Consider the following 20,118-nt stretch of genomic DNA (forward strand, 5'->3'; position numbering starts at 1 on the left):
CTATCCCATTGCATCTTCAATCACTTCTAGGGCATCTTTTTCTGCAGTACCCCGCCGCTCCTCTGCCTTAGGATCGATGGTCGTCCAGTCATCTCTCCGACCTGCTTCCGCAATCGATTCAGATGTGCCGCAGCAGACGGCAACCTTGAACCTGCAGGCGTCGTAGTGCCTCCAGACCCTGTCCCGCCGCCTCCCGGGGGTAGAGTTACACTCTCCCACCCTTCTCTATCCATGCCATCGTCCCCATCTTCAGCCTCCTCCTCGCGAATCCTCCGCACTGGATCCCCCGCGTGGTGCTGCTTTTGTGTATGTTGTTGCTCTTGCTCATGCAATCCGATCCCGCCCGGCATGCTCCGTCGTCTGGGGCGAGCTGCGTTTGGCGACGCCATGGGCGGCGTGACGAATCCCGCAATGCCGTTCTCCCGAGGCAAGTTCAGCATTGCCGGGGGCCCGCCTGCGACACGAACTGTCTTGCGGCTTCTTGCTGCTGCTGCTGTCGCCGCCGCCTGCCTCTCTTTTTCGACTTTTCGAGCCGCTAGCAGCGCTGCTTGTATGGCAGCCCAACTTTCAATCTTGCCGTTATCCGCCTCGGACCCGCAGTCGCACTCGTCACCGGCAGGACAGAGTCGCTCTCCTGCTGCATGCCACTCGGCCAGGCACTTCTCGTGACTTGGGCACCCGCACCCCAGACACGCCGGGTAGAGGGCGGCGACAGGCTCGGCGCAGTATACGCATCGCAGTTGCGACTGCAAGCTGTGTTGGCAGCGCTCGCAAGTGCCCACGGCACCGCCTATAGTCATCTCCGCCGTCGTCCCGTCAATAGAGACAAGTTCTGAGCCGTAGTGACTGGGTAAGGGCCGGCCGCTCGTCTGCAGAGGCTCAAGATTCGTTTCGTGAATTCTGCAGATTCCTGTGACGTCTAAACCGCGACCTGAGCTCATCAGCGCCTTAAGATGCCTACGTCTGCTGACAGTCAAGGTCGGTGATGGTGTGCCAGTCACGACTTCTTCACCGTATTCGTCCTTGATTGTTGCACTCGTGTCCCTCACATGAGGCGAGTTGTGATGGCCCTTGTGCCCACCGTCTTCGTCATCATCATTCTGCTGTCCAAACATCGACTTCGAGTTCGCATTTCGATCACCACCCTTGAGGATGTTGAACTTCATGATCTCGAGCCTTGCCAGAGGTTGGCCCCAGACCTGCAGCATCTCGGCATACGCATGGCGGTAGCTAGCGTACAGCGCCCCGCGCTTCGGCTCCAAGTATGGAGTTGTCATCCAACCATCGTCATCAAAATTGCCCTCGTTGAAGAGTTTGATGCTCACGCTAACTGCCACCATCGACTCAAGATTATTATACGGCGCATCGATGCCGTCAGTTGAGGGTGTCCGCGTTCCCGCGGCACTCGCCGCCGCCGCCGCCGCCCTCAACTCAGCAGCGACTGCCGCTGTACCGGCTGCCGCGTCAGCGTGACGGGCGGCTGCTCCTGCGCCGAAAACCGTTGATGCACCCCACGTCACGGCTGGCGCAAGGTTGCCCAAAATGGTCTCTGCAGGACTAACTCGTTTGCGTGTTGTAGGACCATCAGGTGGCGACGATGAAACCATGTTTTGCGGTGTGCGGGGCAAGCTCGCGGCCAGGCCTGGGGCTCCTGTAATGGCCGAGTTTGACCTGCGAAAACCTGGGTTGCGTGTGTTCGGAGACGTAGATAGGCTTTGCGTATAGTCAACTTCACCAGCGGAATTATGGTGGCTGCGGGGAGCCCTGATGCCCACAGTAGCCGGTGGTGTCTCTCCGCACGAATAGGATCCAGGATCTCCAAGCCAGACTCCAGGCTCGGACCCAAGTGAAGTCGAGTAAGAGTACAGGTTAGGCGTTTGCGACGTGCGTGGGGTGGTTATGGCCGAGCTTGCCTGGCTACGCAGGTGATGATGTTGGTGCTGCCAGTTTGACTGCAGCTGTTGTTGATGCCATAGCTCAGGATTAGTCGGAAAGTACTCGAGAGAGAATGAAGGGGCCTTCATTGGTAATGGCGTCTGTGGTTGTGTGAGATGCGACTCGGCGTATGCCAGGCTATCCTTGGCCCAGGAATCGCCAAATACGCACGAGAGCATAGCTAGCATTTGAATGTCTGCCAGCTGCTCGAAATAGGCGAACACATCGCGGATGAATTCATGTACCAAGGGATGTTGACCCCATTTGACCTTGCCTAGAAACATCTCTGCTTCATGATGCGGCGAAGTGTCGCCAAATCGAGAGACTGCGTCGCGGGCAATCACAAGGAATGAATCTGTATTCTTCCTTGGGAACTGCTGCTCATCCGCAAGCCGCAGAGGTATATCGGAACGCAGGAGGAGACCAGCGTAGCGCCAAATGTACATCAAATCTTGATCGCCGTGCCGCTCTGCCACCTGCGCATTATGTTCACAAACTTCCTCTCCATCGCCAAAAATAGCATATTCCCTGGCATAGGCCTGTTTGGAGGGGATGAGATCACGCATATCGTGTATGGACACAATGTTCTTGGCCTTGACTGTGGCGGTACGCCTGCTCCCCCTGATGGTCCCGGCTTGTGTGCCGGTCCCGGTGCCGGTTCCACCACCGCTCGACCGTACGGATTCATTGGCGCTCCACGACTTTCGAAATTTGCTACGGCCCTGCCGGTACCAGAAACTGATGCGGTTCATGGACGCCAACTCGGAGTCCGAGGAGGACGATGACGACGAGTCATCCGCATCTGATCCGCCTGATCCATCTTCACTCGCAGAATCATCGGGGTTGCGACGACCGGTGGGAGACTGCGAGTTTTGCAAAAGGCGACCAAACCCTGCAAATCTAGGCTCACCCTTAGATCGTTCCCTGACGGAGTCGGTATTGACGAGGAACAAAGCCCTAGCCTTCTCCTCCTTTGTCGGGAAGAAACATGCTAGCTTCCCGTCATTAGAAAAGCGGGCACCACAGGTCCGTTTTACGGGTATGACTGTCTGTCTGAATCCCCCAGAAAGTGCTGCCGGAGCATCAGACCCAGTTGTCGGTTCAGGCAGCTCCTGGGACATAGCTGCAGAGCCACCTGGCGGGATATCCGATTCACTGTCGCTAGAGCTCTCGTCATCGGCCACGGCAGTCCTCCCTGTGGTCTCCAAGTCTTCGTCTTCGTCGTCCATATCGTCCATGTCTCCCAGATCCCTCAAAAAGCTGGTGCTTCCGGCAAGGTCGACTTCTCCGAGGAGGTAAGCAAACGCTGGCCCTAAAGAGTTCTTTTTGTGCTGCGCAAACTGGCCAACCAGAAGAGAAAGCTCATTCTCAATCTTGGTGCGTGTTTCTTCCGTCATGAACGAGCTCTTGTCGATGAAGAACCTCGGGGCTTTGGACTTGGGATACTTTTTGGGTATGTCAACTTTGACCTTGATATGTATGGGATCGCCACTGACGCCCCATGGGCCTTTGAGGCTTGCGTTTATTGTAAGATTGTCCATGTCGATGTGGTTCCATTTTACGTTTGGTAGTTGACTAGTGAGGCGAACGAACTCGTCTTGGAGAGTATCGGGTTCGCCCCATTCATTATCGTGATATACTGAGCCAAAAATAGAGTCTTGATCGGTGGGCGATAGAGCATCCCGGTTACTGCTCGAAGCTCCAGTCTGCGTCTTACGCTTGCTCATCGTTACACCTCTCATCCATCCTATCTGGGCCAGGCTCCGATTTGACTCCTTGCCCACAGTTTTGGCTTTCATAGATGGCGCCCGCCATGCAGACGCGGGCTTGTGGTGTGTGTTTTGGTTGCCGCTGGCAAGACCATTGCGCCGGAGGGGGTTAGAGGTATGAGAGGCGCGAGGGTCGGTCATGGTGCCGTTCCACCTGTCACGATGAACGCCATCATCTACGGTACGGAAGGTCTTGTAGGTGGCACCTTTGCGGGTAAGGACGAGATCTTTGGGGGCAGGCTGACCCTTGACGTAGCCGACCTTTTCCAACACATCTGCCTCCATGCGTTCCAATCGCAACTCCTTGTCTGCGCCCCAGGACACAAGCTGGAAGTCTCGACTGTCAATGCCATTATCATCTACCCCTCCCCGGCTTCTCCAAAGAAACTCCTTGACCTTGTGGTCTCCATGGCCCTTGAATACAAAGACAGGGTCTTCTCTGCTGTCCTGAGGAGCCCCGTCACCGGACCGACCATCAAAAAGGTGGAGATTACCAGGCTCATTCTGGGGCATAGCAAGCACTCCCCAGCCGAAGGGTGTATGCCTGGCACGCCAGACGGGGAAATCAGTACGAATGACGCGTTCTGGGGCGTCACCCTCGTTTTTGTAATCCCAAAACTTGATGCTCTTGTCCAGCGAACATGTCACGAGCGCAGAGGCTCTCGTGCGGTTCCAATCGATCCCATAGATCTTGGACGAGTGCGCCATAATGGTCTTGACGGGTTCGACCGGCCGTCTTTCGTCCCAGATGTGCAAGAGCCGGTCGTGAGATGACGCAAGCATGTGGGGATCCTGACGACTGAACTTGACCTGCGTGGCACCAGCGGTCCAGTCACAAAAGCTTAGCGCAGGCTGCTGTGGGCGACGAAGGTCCCAGTTATGGACATAGCCGTCGACGGAGCATGTCACGAGCAGATCCGGGTGGTGAGCCGAAAAGTTAATATCAGTGATGGCACGGCTGTGACCCTGCAGTGAGTGCTCGATGGGGCCAGAGGCCGAATCGTCGCGAAAGTTTAGGTTCCAGACCAGACAACGATGGTTGGCAGTGGATGCGACCCAGTAGTCGCGAGCAGCAAAAGGCGACCATTGGACATCGACCACAAGCCATGGCAGTCCGCGACTGCTCAGACGTCGGGGAGGGCTGTAGGGAGAGTCAAGATCGATGATTGCAAGGCCCTCAGGAGACGCGAGGGCGACATCACGACCAGAAGGGGATATGGTCGCTGAGCCCACAAGGCCTGGGACGTGGATAGTCCAGTCGGCATCGAAACTTTCACTGTCAAAGGCGGTTTTGACGGCATTGGCCTTCTTGCCCGAGTCGGGCTTCTTCTGGTCATATGCCGAGGGCATCTTTGCCGCACGCAAGGAAATGCGCGGGATGGAATTGGCGAAAGGGCATTATTCGCCAAGACACCGCGGACCGATTTCGTCCGACAGCTCAGTATGTGATTGATCGTTTAACGTATTAATAACATCGAATATTATGGAAATGTCAAGATATGAAAGTAGATCAGGTGGGGAAAGACGGCGGATGTTGTGTTGGCAGCGCCTACGTGAGTGAAGAAATGAATGACTGCTCATGTAAAGTTGGTCGTGAAGGTTGCAACATCAAGCGGATCACGAGATTCTACCAACTCATCATTACCCGACAATGCGCGCGACTCCAAGGTACTCCGCAGCAAAATTTGGCCTCCAAGGTACCTTTACCTGCCTTTCTGGCATGGATGTATCGCGCCAGCTTGCGCCTCCTTATCTTATCGCACCAGACAAATCCTGATCCTTTCCTCTACGGAAATACGGCGCTACCGCAATGAGGGTCCACAAATTGTTACGTCGTCAGCGATCGCTGTCAAACGAACTCCCCGACAACCCCACCTTTGCAGTTCCTTAGACCACGACATTCCATCAGATAACACCGCCGCGTTACCATTTTGCTGCATGTGCGCCTACCGCAGTCGATCTGTCGAGCCTAAAGTAATCGGACTTTTGTTGCGGAACCTGAAAGTTTCCATATCATCGCAGCCATGGCATTGCCGAAGAGGATAGTCAAGGAAACGGAGAGGTTGATGGCGGAACCGTACGTTAGGGTCGCCCCCATGAGCTCAACGGCCAGCCTAAACATTCTACCCCTCTCAAATCAACCCAGACATGGTACAACACAACACAACTACAGTATAGATTCTCACAATTCGGCTTTATAGTGTACCCGGAATCAGCGCTGTGCCCCACGAGGATAACTTACGGTATTTCGACGTGGAGATTCATGGCCCTACTCAATCACCATACGAAGGTCAGTAAGCCTTGCCGCACGCGCCGGGCCGGCCCGCACCAAACATGCCGCACACCCATACTCAATCCGATTTGAGCACGTACAGCATGCCATGTATATAAAAGCCACTGACCATAGACCTTCATTTAGGCGGCGTCTTCAAACTCGACCTCTTCCTCCCCGACGACTACCCGATGACCCCGCCCAAGATCCGCTTCGTGACCAAGATCTACCACCCCAACGTCGACAAGCTTGGACGTATATGTCTGGATGTGCTGAAGAGTATGGTTCCTGATGAAATCAACAGCGATCTGTCGCTAGACACAATAAGGCGTCCTCTAACATGTTGAGCGATCTCCTGCAGATAACTGGTCACCAGCCCTCCAGATCCGAACGATCCTTCTTTCCATCCAAGCCCTACTTGGAGCGCCCAACCCAGACGACCCCCTCGCGCCAGATGTTGCAAAGGCATGGAAGGAGGACGAGCCGGCCGCGATTAAGACGGCCAGAGACTGGACACTGCAGTATGCCACTCCTAAATGAACTGGTCACTTGCAGGCGCAAGCGGTTTAGTGGACATGTGGACGAGGGGCAGATTGCTAGAGTCGGCCTCGCTGCTTAGAGATGGCCGGAGGCGGGAGTTGGAAACTTATCATGGTCTTGGCACATGTTTGTCAAAGACACGAACGGGGACGGCAGGCAGCAGACACTTTTGTGCAGCCCTCATGGCAACAAGTCCAAGTACGGCGTACATGTCGTAGGACTTGGGTCGAAAGCCGTCTTGCACCGGTAAGTTAGAGGCTTCAAAAGCTTCGAAACATGTTTAGATTTCAAATGGTTATCAGCGCGACTTATGAAACCCCCTCTTCATGGCTTTTGGTTTTTGATAACCTTCTATCACAAGCAAGCGGGGAAGTTTGGTTTCGCAATCAGTTAGTGCATAGACACTTGGTGGTCGACAGGGGCTATAACCGGTTAACTAGGTTCTATACCAGTCCCAATTTTCTGCCATGACAACACAAACCATTTCTATTGTTTCCTGTTGCGTCTCTGTTTCTTTTTGCGATTTAGCTGAATGGGTTTATTCTTTCTTACGGAGGGGACTACCAGTAGCTGGCTAGTATGTTGCACTGATCATCAATCTGGCTAGGAGTGGCTATCTTATATCGACCCTGAAGACTTTTGTGTACACATGACCCAAGGCACGACACAACAAACAAACATTGCTGTAAATAGTCATTTAGCACATGCCAGGTACGTATAATAGCAAACGATACTATTGACACAGGGGTGAGGAAGGGTCCCCCCATGCAGAAAGGCAAGGAGCGAAATGAGGCCGAAAGCACAGACGTAATAGCGATTGCAATTGTCGATATTTGTTCCAGGGATTGAATAATGCCATCGCTATCACTTGATCGGCTTCGGCAATTTTTTTTTGACTCGATAAACAGAGTGTCAGTTAAGCATACTGCTGCTCATCTACAAAGTCAGGCAGGGAGGGGATCGGAATTCTTTACTGGAGTCTCGACTACCGAAATGACCCAGTGCACATCGGTTATCTTTATGGGGGGGGACCAAAATCCGGGTTCCTGGTTTTGGAATTTGGACCCGGAAATGCAGTCGACGGGGCCGCTCCTGTTTTTTGTTCCCATGGGACGGCCAGTAGGCGCATAAAGCGCGCGCAGCGTTGGTTTTAATGCGCGCCGAACTTGGCACCCAGAAGCTCAGGAGCATTGTCGTCCATTCCGGGTTTCGTCTCCTACAAAAACAATCAAAGATCAAATGAATAAGATGGGCAAGGCACCCTAGGTACTCAGGTACATTGTACAGGCAGTGAGTTTCTCCTGTTTGAGTACACACACACACACACACACACACACACACACACACACACACACACACACACACACACACACGCCTCGAAAGCGGATTGGTTGGATTTCTACCGGTACGTACGAAGTACGAAAATCTCGGAAGAAAATGAACCCCGTACGGCAAAATCCTACAGTACCTACAAACTTGTTCTTGCGGGAGATGATGATGACGGATTGTGGGCCACAAGAAGAAACAAACGAAGAAAAAGAAGCTGACAACCTCAAACTAGACTAGCCTGGCCTAGACTAAAATCCGGAAGGAATCCCATGGCAACCCGGACTTGAAGCCAACCAATAGTTAGCCAGAGAAAAAAAAAATTCAACTGGTAAAAAAATTTGCCGGTCCAATTTGGTCACTGTTCCTGGCCGATCTACTGCAAAGACAAATGATTTGAGCTGGCGGACTACCAAATCAGGAGAGTTGATGGGTGAGGCGATTTACCTCTTCTTGTCTCCGTCTCCTGGCCTCTCCCCGCTCATAGTAGTGGATGTGGATGAGACCCTTGCGGTAACGTTGTTTTTTATTTTTTCAACAGGTCCGTCCCCTGTTTTGTTTCTTGGACCCCTGCATTTTCGTTCACTCGCTTGGCTCGTTATCCGCGGCCCAGAATCGCTGTGATTGATCCATACCCTCTGTTTGATGGTATCTCATTTGAACTGCCTTGTGTCATCTCATTTTGACTTGTTAATTTGAGTTCACCATGGAATCGCATACTACTAATGTACTTAAATAGCTTTTTCCCCTGCGCTTAGCTGTGGCGTGCGCCATCATGTACAGGTACCTGAACTGCTTTGTAGCTCTTAAGAAGCTGCCCCAGGAATGTCATACTATGGTACTACTCGTGCATGCACGCACGCACGTACTCCACCACCACTACCCCCCAGCTTGTCAAGCACGCAAGGGCCTAGGATCCCCAGGGCACTGCCCAGCCTCCACTTGAGACTAGTCCAGCCACCCGACAGGGTCGAACTTGGTAAAGAAAAGCAAACAAAATCGGCTGCCCGTTGCCACATCTTGAAATAATGTTCCTTCTGCCTACCCCGTCTCGGACTTTTAGCTCTTGGGGTCTTCTCGCTCTCGGACCCAGTTCATCTACCTCACCATACTTGTGTCTACTTTTCATTCGATTTGCGAATTCATTGACCATCGCTCCCGCCTCCATCGTGGCTATCGATCTTGTACTAGCTAGCTCGTGTCGAGAACAAAAAAAGGCCCTGACACCAGGTTAATTGTCTTTACTCAACTCAGACATAACCACCCCACATCCCGCCCGTGTGGTCTTATTCTGTTTGTGAAACAGACGCTGTTCTGCTTGCAGTCCATCATTTGAGCCGACCAGCACTTAGACCAGTACCACGGACCTTGTCTTGACCTTGTCCAGCACCTGTCAAAAATATTAGCCTACTGCATTAACGTTGTGGATGGCGCTTTGCCACAACAGCTTCAGCACATCGTCGTTTCTCTATCGTGGCACAATAAGTTCAGCTCGATTTCTCGTCTCGACTGTACAAGGCCGATTGGCCCAGTTCATCTCTACATCTTTCGGCTGAACGCTCGTCCTTCAGCAAAAAAAAAAAAAAAAAAGAACATTCGTCTCAACGCACATTCACAAGAATCCCCAAGGCATCCATCAGCCAAAATAACTCAGGGTCCAACCATGACGTCCATAGCACGCACCAACGGTGGGGCGGCTACCTCGAAACGCTTCGAGCTCCCCGCGCTCGACTTCAAGTTTACTCCTCTGACTGACGGCACCAACATCCCACCACCTCTACCGTCCCCAATTGAGGAGACCCCGCCGCCAGTCGCTGCCGCTCGCGCCGAGACACCAGACACTTCTGCAACTAGCACGGGCACAGTAGACGAGAAGCAGGAGGAACAACAACAAACATCAACCAGCATGGCCGGCACGAAAAGGCCAGCCGAGTCGCCCATATCCCCCGTTTCGCCAACCAGCTCTGCCCGCCCCGGCAGCATCCGTCGCCTTTTCAGCAGGAATCTCCTCAGCCAGTCGTATGCAGAGAGCGAGGCAGGAGAGCCAGAGAGCCCGGGCCTCAGGCGGCCGCAGAGCCAGGCGAGCTTCCCTACCGACAAGCGACCCAAGCGATCGAGCGGCTGGTTCAGGCGGTTAAGAGGAGGCAGCAACGGTGACAGCACGACCGATACGACGGGCTCTAAGCGCGCAACCGTTGGGAGCTACGAGGATATTGTCGGCACCAGGAAGACTAGCGGGCCGCCGCCGCCCATGATACCCGAGCTGAGCGACCTCGAGGCCAAGGTTGGTCTGAACGATGGTAGCAGTCTTGGGAATGACATGTTTAAACACATCAAATAAGACCGTCAACGGTTGCGGTCCGTTTTCATTCTGGTCTTCTCACTTTGAAATGCTAGTTTTTGACTTTTCTGCATTGCTACCTTGGAGTTTGTGTCTACATACGATGATTACTCGATATGCAGGGCTTGGGGCTTTTCTTTTTCTTTTTTTTTTTTTTTCATTCGAAGAACAAAGTTTATTATCACGAATAACACTTTCTATTATTTGTCTTGCCCAGTTGCCCTACCTACCCACGGTTTCTTTTGCTCATCCTGAGTCGATATTCTTTTTTTTTTTCCTTTTTTTTTTTTTCCCTCTTCTAAATCCTTGTTTGTTTTTGTTTCTATTCTGTTTGTCAAGACAGCATCGCATGGATGAGGCATGAGCTATCTCTTCTTTTTTGACTTTGCTTCAGCCAGCATCATCCTAGGAAGCGCGGGGGCATGCATGATTCGCCGCTTGGATCGACTCTTACTGTCGTTCAAAAGAAGCAATGCATTATTACAGCTGCACGACGGGAAGATTTGGCAGAAGAGAAGAAGGGGAAACGCAAAGATGGGACGACATGTTGGAGAGACGTGAAAAACCGAGATACCCCCCTCTTGGCTTGCTTGCTTTTCTTTGAGCAGCAACCGATAAAATCTGTTTGTTTTGTTTTCTGGTTGATATCTTACCAACCGTACATTTATTTACACGAGGTTTTTTGAACGTTTCATTTCTTTACTCTTGACTTTGGTACTCTCCCCAAACAAGACATAATTTGTTTCTTGGAGATATTTGTTCCATTTGTCTGTTCAATCAAGTTTCTTTTTGCAACTGGTATGTTCTGTTGTGGACTCGACGGAAGTTCAGACTCGAATCTGTGTCGGGTGACATGAAGCATTGAAGCATTTGCTTCTTGACGTGCCGCTGCCTTGTTGACTTAGATGAGGTCGTGTTTTTTTACTCCGATGCGGCGTGGCTTGTCGCGATGTTTGAGCCCTTGGCCTTAGTCTATGGTTTCCCGTTCATCGCTGTTGTGAAGATATGGCCGAGCAGGATTAGGCTATCCTGGCTTTGAATGGAGTAATACAACGTAAAAAAAACATTTGAGACAAGAAACGGAGACCAACCACCACCTAGGAAGGGTTTTGCATTGTGTCTGACTATACTTCATGCGATATCTACATTGAATTGATCAGCTTGCCCTTTATTTGAGCTACACTGCACTCAATCGTCGTCTGTCACACTCGACATGGTTACATTCATTACCTGATGCAGATCGGACGGCCGGAGCTTGCTCTTACTGGGGCGGGGCGGCGGGGAAGCTTAGACGCGACGGCATGACATTTGGCGTATTGATTGGCCCGAGCTTGACGCAGCTTCAACGTCATTGCTCGCCGCTTTTACGGTGCCGAACTTTCTTGAAGCTCCAAAAATAACATTGACTGTCGACGTGTTTTGCTTTTACTGCGTCTATTTTTGGGCAAACCTCACGAAGCCATCAGACACAATTAATTACGGAAAAACACAATCGGGAACAACAGTACATTGACAAGCTACCAACAAAGTACACGCCATGTCTGCCCCGAGGCTAGCCAACCGGCTGCCAATCGCCGGCAGCTTACTTCAGCCAGTCAGGATCGCCCTCAGGTTACCGAGCAGGACAGGCGCTGCGGCGGCATCCCAGGTTCGATTCAAGTCGGGGCCTTATGGCTACACACAGACCAAAGCACTGGTGTTTTCCAAATTCGGTGAGCCCAGCGATGTCTTGCGGTAAGATGTCTCTCCCACCTGACCCTTTATTTTCGCAATCCCGACAAAACACTAACGCCGAAACATTCTCTCCCCACCATAGGCTACATACCCACTCCATCTCCCCCTCCCTCCCATCCCACGCCGTCGTCCTCCGCACGCTCGCGGCCCCGATCAACCCCGCCGATGTGAACACGATCCAGGGCACCTACGGGGCCAAGCCCGACTTCAACTCGCCCGCCAACATGCAGCTCGGCACTGCGGAGCCTTCGGTCGTCCCCGGCAACGAAGGCTGCTTCGAGGTGGTGTCGGTCGGGTCCGGGGTCAAGAACCTGAAAAAGGGCGACTGGGCCATCCCGGCCAGCACGGGCATGGGCACGTGGCGAACGCACGCGCTCGTCGAGAACGCCGACCGCGCCCTCCTCCGCGTCCCCGACGGCGACGCGCCCCTGACGCCCATCCAGGCCGCCATGGTCAGCGTCAACCCGTCGTCGGCCTACCGCATGCTGCGCGACTACGTCGACCTGGTCGACCTGAGCGTGCAGGCGTTCCGCAGCGGCTCGGGCGCCGACGGCGGTGCATGGTTCATCCAGAACGGCGCCAACAGCGGCGTCGGGCGCGCCGCGATCCAGCTTGGCCGGCTGTGGGGCCTGCGTTCCGTCAACGTGGTGCGCGAGCGCGACACGCCCGAGGCCACGGAGCAGCTCAAGCGCGAGCTGCACGACCTGGGCGCCACCGTCGTCGTGACCGAGGCCGAGCTGCTGGACCGCGGCTTCCCCGCCCGGCTCAAGGAGGAGTGGACAAAGGGACAGCCGCTGATGCTGGGACTCAACTGCGTGGGCGGGAAATCGGCCACGCAGCTGGCCAGGGTGCTGAGCGAGCAGGGGACGCTGGTGACGTACGGCGCCATGTCCAGGCAGCCCGTGGCGCTGCCGACGGGCCTGCTCATCTTCAAGGACCTCAGGTTCCGCGGCTTCTGGCTCAGCAGGTGGGCCGACGGCGACCGGGAGGGCAAGAGGCGGACCATCGAGGAGCTGCTGGCCATGATGCGCAAGGGTCAGTTTAGCGACGCGCCCGTGGACGAGGTCAGGTGGGATTGGGATACCGAGGAGGAGACGCTCAAGAAGGCAGTGCAGGGCACGCTCGGTGGGTTCAGGAAGGGCAAGGGGGTGTTTATGTTTGGTGACACGTGAGAAGCTTCTTTGGTGGAGAAAGTTTTTTTTTTTTTTTTTTTCCTTTGTAAATGTCTCGTGTGTATATTATTGTCTATACCGGATTGTTTGTGGAGAGAAGCATGTTGCTGTGGGATTTAATGCCTAGACTTGGAGTATTCAACTAGCATCTACCTTTCGAGGGAGTGCGTGTTATAGAATGGTGAAGTGGTCTACTCGTGTACGAGGGGAAACGAGTAGTGGCACTCGGTAGGCCACTTCCATTACCCACGTCGAGTTTATTGGCTGGAGATCTCGACCGTAGCTGGGCCATGTTTTGTTGACCGATTAGACATCCATTTCAAGATTACATATCGAACAAATGAGTAACACCAATTCGCTTTATTTTGCAACACGCTAAAACTTTCCAACTTAGTAAATACTGGTAATCCTTCCTCCCTCATGTTTCGACCAAGGCCCATCTATCCCAAAACCCAGCTGTCTTGCACTCAACCAGCTTCAATCATCTCTCACCGGCTCATACTCATCAGCATCATTCTCCGACAAGGCTCCTCGACTCGAACCCACCTCCGAACCCACCTCTGACGGCGGGCGAATCTGCATGCTCACGTCAATAGGCACGGAGCGCGACATGTAACGTGAGGGTAGCATCCAAGAAGGGATTGGGTGGAAAAACTGCGATGGCTGAACTGGCTGGATCGGCGCAGGCGATGCATAATGCTGAAATCCTGGATATAGGGACGAGCAGTCTGAACCTGTGGTGGATGTACCACATCCGGAGGGGTCGGACTCGACGCAATCTCCATTGTGAAGACGAGAGTCCATGGGAGACGAAAACACAGACTGCACAGATTCAGGCGGAGTAATGGCCTGCGAGTGAAGGCTGCGCTGATTGGGGCTGTAGTGGCCCCAGGTGAAGTCTATGCGAGCCGACTGAGAAGCAGGTGTTGCAGGGAGGGCTCGACTGTTGATAGGAGTCCCAGCTTCGGTTCGGTCCGGGAAAGGAGTCATGTGCCTTTCCAATGCTGTCGGCGAGCTTGGTGCTGGTTGGTGTATTCCAGCCCATGGCATGCTTGCTTGGCGGCGAGACACGGCTGGCAAGTCGCTTCGTGGGGCTGATGACGACTCTGTATCGGGAGTCATTATGCCAGACCCTGATCTGTCACTGGATGCCGGATATAACAGAGGTGAAGCGACGCCTGTTTTCGTTCTTATATCCTGCCCTGTTTGGGACTCTACCATGATTGCCCCCGTTGACCCTGCACTGTTCCCGGATGATGATCTTCTGATTTGGGGACCGTTTTGTGGCACCGGTTTCGATAAACCAGAGCTCGACTTGGTCGCCTGTTTCACCTTTTTTGTCTTTTTCTTACGCTTCTTGAGGCTTTCTACCGGCACCGCTGTGGTTGTTGATGGATAGATTTCCTTATCTTGCCCATTTCCCCCCCTCTCTGACTCCGCTTGCTTGTTCGGCATGCCAGTTGGGACAACGGTAGGGCCATTGTCGGTCTCGTTGCCTGTCTCTGCTAGGCCCAAGTTGCTGTTGCTCGCAACGGCGACCCTTTCGTCTGCCTGTCTTCTTCGCTTACGGTCCAAGTCTTCCGCCATCTTCCTCTGCTTCTTGGGTATATCCTATCGCGCCAACTTTGGTTCGCATGGAAGGTCAGAGTTTGCCCGCATTGAGAGGTTGACCGAGTCGGTGCCGCCAGTCTCTGCACAAACATTCTTTGCGTCTGGGGCAGCGGCAGGCTGCTCTTCAACTTCACCCATGCCCGTTGGACGTTCTTGGCGATGTTGCAGTCTTGAAACGTTCCCCTTCTCAACCGCACAATTGGGACTTTCTGGCACTTCAGGCAGTTCCTGGAGCATGGGAATGTCCGGTATGGCCACGGAAGTCTGGGGAGGTATGTAAGATTGGTATGCTGGCCTGGGTTTTGATGGAGACATTGCAGGTTCTCCGTCTTGCTCGGCTGATCCTCCTCCAGGAAGACCCTCTCCCATAGGCTGAAGAGGCTGCGAGAATTCATTGACCTGGGTCCCATACATCAAATATCTCTTAGATATGGTATGGCGTGAGGTGGTGACTGGAGGAGCCTTCGGGGAAAGTAGAGCAGTGATGTTTAACCGAGCAGTAGTGGAATGCATGCTTGATGGTGATGCAGCTTTAGGGTGTGCGATTGCACTTGATACTTGTGTCGAAGACTGTGTTTGCCGCTTAGTGTTGGTGGTGGCATGGCCTGCTTGCTGAGCTTTGGAAGACAAGTTGGGCGGGAACTGCTGACGCGCAGGTTTTGATCGTGGGGAACTCGAAGATGAACCGAAGAAGTCTGACGGGAGTCCAGCCGCTGAGCTGCGTGGACTATTATCTGCAGAAGACACCCCTTCAGATTGACTGCTGAAACACCCAAGAGTACCACTTAGGTCTTCGAGCTGCATCTTGAAGGTCGCATGATGTTTTGCCATGTCGTCGAATCTTTTCATGGCCTCTGTGGCTTTGAGCTTCAGGCGTCTCAGTGTTTTGCCTCGGGGCGCTTGTCTGACTTTCGTCTTCAGGTCTTCAATTTCCAAGGCCATTGCATATATTGAGTTCTCTTTGGATTCGATCTCGTCAAGGAGCTCTTTGTTTTGTTTCCACAAGAGCCACTGGTAAATTCGAGGTTAGCTCCAGGACTAATGATGACAGTTTGATCATGCACCACTTGCCTTGCCATGGTCCTCCAGGTTTGTTGATACGAAACTGTCAATCAGCTGTGAGACTTGAGCCTTGTTATTTAGTATCAGCTCCATTCTGCTTTGATCGCCAGCCGGGGAGACGGTGGTGCTGAGGGTGGCTACACCAATGTCAGCCTCTCATACAAGTCAAATGAGGAAACCTCTTTGTACAGTGCACATACCCGTCACTGGCCAAACATTCTGTTCATTCATGTCCGGAAATATCACATGTAGGACGTAGCGGCCGTGGATATGACGATGTTGTTGTGCTAGCTCCTCGTACTTTTCGCCTCGGAACATGCTGAGGTTCGTGGGTTGTCCGAGGCGAATTTGGAGCGCGAAAAGGTTGAAGACAGTAGGAGATTCAGAAATGCCTCCAATTAACGATATTTGGGTGGTTATAGGTTATTAAATGGCTTTCCATGCTTACTGGGTAGGCAAAGTAGGGACCTAGGTGCTAAGTGAGGATGTAGCGCAAGATGATGAGAAACGAGCCCAAGACAAGAGAATGGTCTCTGAGTCGTACTTATGCCAGTTGCTATTTCCTCAACGAGCAAATTTCGTGTCAAAATTGGCCAAACACTACCGCTCTGGCACCTGCCCATGGTGTGTTGCAAATTACCTGGCAGCTTCCATGGGCGCATTGGGCGAACAAAGACAGGAGTTGACAAGCTCCATGTTGGCATCATCGAACCCCAGAAGGCCACTCGAAATCATGGGTGGCTTCTCCGACCCACTGGGCAAATACATGCTACCTCTCTACTTTCTTTCAGCTCATGTATCTGGATCCACAGAGATGGTTGAGATAGGCTTGCGCAGAGGACAGCAGAGTGTTTTTTTGTAAGACGTTATACGGCTCCCAAAACCGTAAGTACAACTGGAGATACTAGATGGGAAATGTCATGTAACTACTATCAACGGACTTGTACCTTACCTCTTTTTTCTTGTTGTCCCCTTTCTTCAGTGTCACCCACTAGTCTACATGCCCAGGACGATGCATACGGTATGATGGCAGTTAGTCAATTTGGACTAGTTCTGGCAAAATATTATCACTGTATCCAAGCCACATTAAACAGATATGGGAAACGAGATAGAGAAAAAGTTCAATCTTGTCAGTTGTCAGATCACCAACCTATTTTGCCTGACCGATTTTACCATGCAGATGACTTTGTTAGCATCCAGCGCTCCTTTCGCAAGGCACCCCAGATACTCGTCTGCATACTGTTGCAGACCGAGCCCCTTGTCCAAGTACGTGTTGGCCTGGCCTATACCAACCAAGTCTCTTATGGTTGAAATCTTTGTCAGTGGACTGATTGCCAAAGAGTCCACATTCAGGTCGTAGAAAAGTGATAACAGTCCATATCACGCCGCATACCAAGAGGTATCATCTACCACCCTTTGCTTTTGTTTGATGCCGTAAGTCCTGGGCTCCTGGCCCGCTTGCTTGCTTGCACGCAAAGTTATTTCAGGGAAATGAAACGCCATTCTTCAGCCCCTGAGGATCGGCCAATAGATCAAATGGAGAACATGGTTCCTGGATGGTAAGAGAATCATAAGTTTATGTCTTGGCGGTGGCTAAACCTCTCACGATGGCACTGGATGAAAAGCAACCAAAAGTAGATAATCAAGATTTCAGAGTAGAGATCCAAAACTAAAATAAGGAGCAAAAAGTCCACCACATGCAGTGCGTATACGGTACGATTCCGAATGAAGAAAAAAAAAAAGAAAAAAAGAAAAGAAAAAGAAAATCTTCATCGTCCACTTTTCCAAGAGCTTCTCAATAATATTGATTACCTACCTAGACAGAAGCTTAATAACCATTATACCGGCTGTCAACCTCTGTGTCTGATTCCCAATTGGGAAGTGAAGGGTTTCCTGGGCCTCTCCGGGGGTAAGGGCTGCTGCTGGACTTGTACAGCCTCCGGGAGGGGCGAGCTTCATGATTTGAAGATTTCTCGGGATGCTGCGTCTGTTGCTGTAGCTTGGCATGCGCTCCATTCACAAATTGTTCGTATTCCCCGAGTGTCTCCTTGCATTCTTCCAGCTTTTTTTCCAAGGTACCTTCTGGGACCGGTTCCCATTCTTTGTGTTCGGCACTCCCATGGTTCCTAGTCTTTGAGCGGCTGTCGGCCTTTGATTTCCCGAGCAACGGGAAACACTGCTTCACCCAGGCTCGCGAATCAACGCGTTTTGATATTCGGCTCGCCTCGAGGAGAGCATCTCCACCGTCCAGGGATCGACGTCGACGATTGCCGCTGGACCGTCCCCACTTTGGGAATTTCGGCCATTTACTCTGCGTTTGAGTGGGTTTCTTACTTAGGTGCTCTGTTAAGAAATCTAAAGCCGCCTTTTCTTCTGCCCGCTTCTGATCCAAAACCTGCTTCCTTTCTTTCGGGGACATCGCTTCTAACGAATGGTAAAGATCATGTGGGAGCTTTCCATCAGCCTTACTGTTTTTGCAATCGTCGCAATCGCAAGGTTTCGGCATTTTCTTGAACCGGTCCGGAAGCTGATCCACCGATGTATATTTTATTGGGCCAGGTCCGTCGCTGGAGCGGCGGTCGATCTGGTGGCCGGGATGGGTTGGCTGCGATCTAGATGACGATCCCGGCTGTTGATTTTGATTTCCCGAGGCAGAAATTATTCTGTCCGCGCATTCCTTTACAGCATTGGCTTCGTCCTTTTTAAGCCGGATGAGATGTAAGATTCGCTCCAATACAGGCCTGCGAAGTTGCCCTTCCACACCGGCGACCAACTGCTCCAAAGTAGTCACAGAAAAATCGGCCGACCCATCAAGGCAAGACTGTATAAGTCTCATGTTCTGATTGTTGTCGGCGCGACGATTGATCTCATGGCGTTTGGCGCCAGCCGCAGGCTGCGTCGCCTCGTTGGTGGGATTCTCATGCCTAATGTGAGAGGTTCCAGCAACAGCTGCAGGAGGAACAAACGTGCGAGAACCACCGCTGTCGATACGCAAAGATTTGCCGGAGGATGGAGCGGCGATCGTGGTGGGAACGACCGAAGCCGCAAGGGCGAGGCCTTCGAGTAGTTTTGAAGGCCTCATGATATTAGGAGGTAGTTTCTATTTATAACAAAAGCTCAAAGATAGTGACGAAGATCTCAAGAGAGAAGCCTAAGAAATTCATAACGCATCAAGAAGCAAGTCAATATGGGATAAGGGGTAAGTCTACCGCTGGTGAGCAAGTAAGAAAAGCCTACAACCAGTTTGGTGGGAGCTTACCGAAATTTATATTATACAATGAAGGTTGGGGAACTCCCTGGATTGAATTTCATAAGGCTCTTGAGGTCTAAATTAGACAAATAGGCAATGACTGAATCAAGCTGCTTGATGCTCCTTGACAACAAGTGGGGTCAAGCGATGCACCGTTGACTCATATACAAATGGGACCCCAGGATGGTGCGGCACGCTATTAGAATACACATACCATAATAATATAAAGGTAGGTGTGAACTTTGTATCTCTCGGTCACACCGTAATCCATGTCCTGGTCCACAGAAGAACTTTTCCATGCGCCTAAAGTGTAGTCCAAACTCTACTCAAGCGGCCCCAAATACGTAAAAGAAATATGGTGAGCTTTTTACACTTGAACAAATTGAATCAAGGCATAAATAAATAGGTATATCAGAGCTCTATTATTGTATACAAATACTCAAGTAGCAACACCGAGCGGATTGCATTTTCGCATTAACTACAACAATGATTATCTCAGGTACAGTGCACTCTGATTTGACTTTAACTGTCCGTCTGTTCCTTGAGCTCTCCTTTGGCGCATCAGAGTCCTATTAGGACGTGCGGAAGCTCTTGTGGAGCAATTACAGGATATACTTAGTACGGGAAATAACCCAATAAGCTTTTTTTTGTCAAATGCAACCTGGCGAGTAAGGAATTATGGAGTGATCTCAAGATTCTATATTTGTCTCACTAGATCGGCTAGCGGTGTGTGTACCATGTAATCTCACCGATTTGTTGTGCTTTAGTCTGGGATAGCAGGCTAGCAGCCTCCCATGTCGAGCCTTTGTGAATTTGCTTACTAAACTCAGTCTTGGTTTGAGCTTTGTCAAACTTGGTGCCCTTCCCCCTTCAGAAAACGGTAGAGTAGATCAAGCTAAATGTGCTTAGGAAGTGTATACGAGGTGTTTGTCTTCACGTCTGGTTGAATTTCGTCGACTACTGAATCTGTTACTAATAGATGGCAAATACATAGCTCAGCCACCCCGGCATGTTCTCCTCGGCTTTTTAATACCATTGAGTCTCTGTAACTCTACCAGTAAAGAAACAATTCACCCATTTGATCATGATTGTATTGTCATTATGTT

General features: G+C 51.8%; 6 protein-coding genes across 6 annotated transcripts; 3 read left to right on the plus strand and 3 right to left on the minus strand.

The window, feature by feature from the left end:
* Positions 1-26: 26 nt before the first annotated feature.
* PgNI_10857 (uncharacterized protein) lies at positions 27-5,054 on the minus strand (the record flags this gene model as incomplete). Its single annotated transcript, XM_031130831.1, has 1 exon — positions 27-5,054. One exon carries the CDS (start codon positions 5,052-5,054, stop codon positions 27-29), a length of 5,028 nt encoding a protein of 1,675 aa, XP_030980161.1.
* A 519-nt stretch (positions 5,055-5,573) lies between these two features.
* PgNI_10858 (uncharacterized protein) lies at positions 5,574-7,510 on the plus strand. The gene is made up of 5 exons (XM_031130832.1): positions 5,574-5,781; positions 5,906-5,994; positions 6,124-6,255; positions 6,338-7,416; positions 7,493-7,510. Exons 1-4 carry the CDS (start codon positions 5,729-5,731, stop codon positions 6,514-6,516), a joined length of 453 nt encoding a protein of 150 aa, XP_030979908.1. The 5' UTR covers positions 5,574-5,728; the 3' UTR covers positions 6,517-7,416; positions 7,493-7,510.
* Positions 7,511-9,505: 1,995 nt separating this feature from the next.
* PgNI_10859 (uncharacterized protein) lies at positions 9,506-10,183 on the plus strand (the record flags this gene model as incomplete). The annotated part of the gene is made up of 1 exon (XM_031130833.1): positions 9,506-10,183. One exon carries the CDS (start codon positions 9,506-9,508, stop codon positions 10,181-10,183), a length of 678 nt encoding a protein of 225 aa, XP_030979907.1.
* Positions 10,184-11,610: 1,427 nt separating this feature from the next.
* On the plus strand, positions 11,611-13,089 carry PgNI_10860 (uncharacterized protein; the record flags this gene model as incomplete). The annotated part of the gene is made up of 2 exons (XM_031130834.1): positions 11,611-11,917; positions 12,000-13,089. Exons 1-2 carry the CDS (start codon positions 11,721-11,723, stop codon positions 13,087-13,089), a joined length of 1,287 nt encoding a protein of 428 aa, XP_030980459.1. The 5' UTR covers positions 11,611-11,720.
* A 477-nt stretch (positions 13,090-13,566) lies between these two features.
* PgNI_10861 (uncharacterized protein) lies at positions 13,567-15,642 on the minus strand (the record flags this gene model as incomplete). The annotated part of the gene is given in 3 exon segments (XM_031130835.1): positions 13,567-14,640; positions 14,658-14,883; positions 15,194-15,642. The coding sequence occupies 3 exon segments, from the start codon at positions 15,640-15,642 to the stop codon at positions 13,567-13,569; spliced, it is 1,749 nt and encodes a 582-aa protein (XP_030980460.1).
* Positions 15,643-17,590: 1,948 nt separating this feature from the next.
* PgNI_10862 (uncharacterized protein) lies at positions 17,591-18,844 on the minus strand (the record flags this gene model as incomplete). The annotated part of the gene is made up of 1 exon (XM_031130836.1): positions 17,591-18,844. The coding sequence occupies one exon, from the start codon at positions 18,842-18,844 to the stop codon at positions 17,591-17,593; it is 1,254 nt and encodes a 417-aa protein (XP_030980461.1).
* Between the last annotated feature and the right edge of the window lie 1,274 nt (positions 18,845-20,118).

This window comes from Pyricularia grisea, chromosome VII (genome assembly GCF_004355905.1).
Source record: "Pyricularia grisea strain NI907 chromosome VII, whole genome shotgun sequence".
NCBI classification, from domain to species: Eukaryota; Fungi; Ascomycota; class Sordariomycetes; order Magnaporthales; family Pyriculariaceae; genus Pyricularia; species Pyricularia grisea.

Excerpts from the sequence above, each read along its gene's own strand:
- PgNI_10858 (XM_031130832.1), top strand. The coding sequence starts at position 5,729 with ATGGCATTGCCGAAGAGGATAGTCAAGGAAACGGAGAGGTTGATGGCG. Across the intron at positions 5,782-5,905 it reads GAGAGGTTGATGGCGGAACC|TGTACCCGGAATCAGCGCTG; the intron begins GTACGTTAGGGT and ends TCGGCTTTATAG. Across the intron at positions 5,995-6,123 it reads TACTCAATCACCATACGAAG|GCGGCGTCTTCAAACTCGAC; the intron begins GTCAGTAAGCCT and ends ACCTTCATTTAG.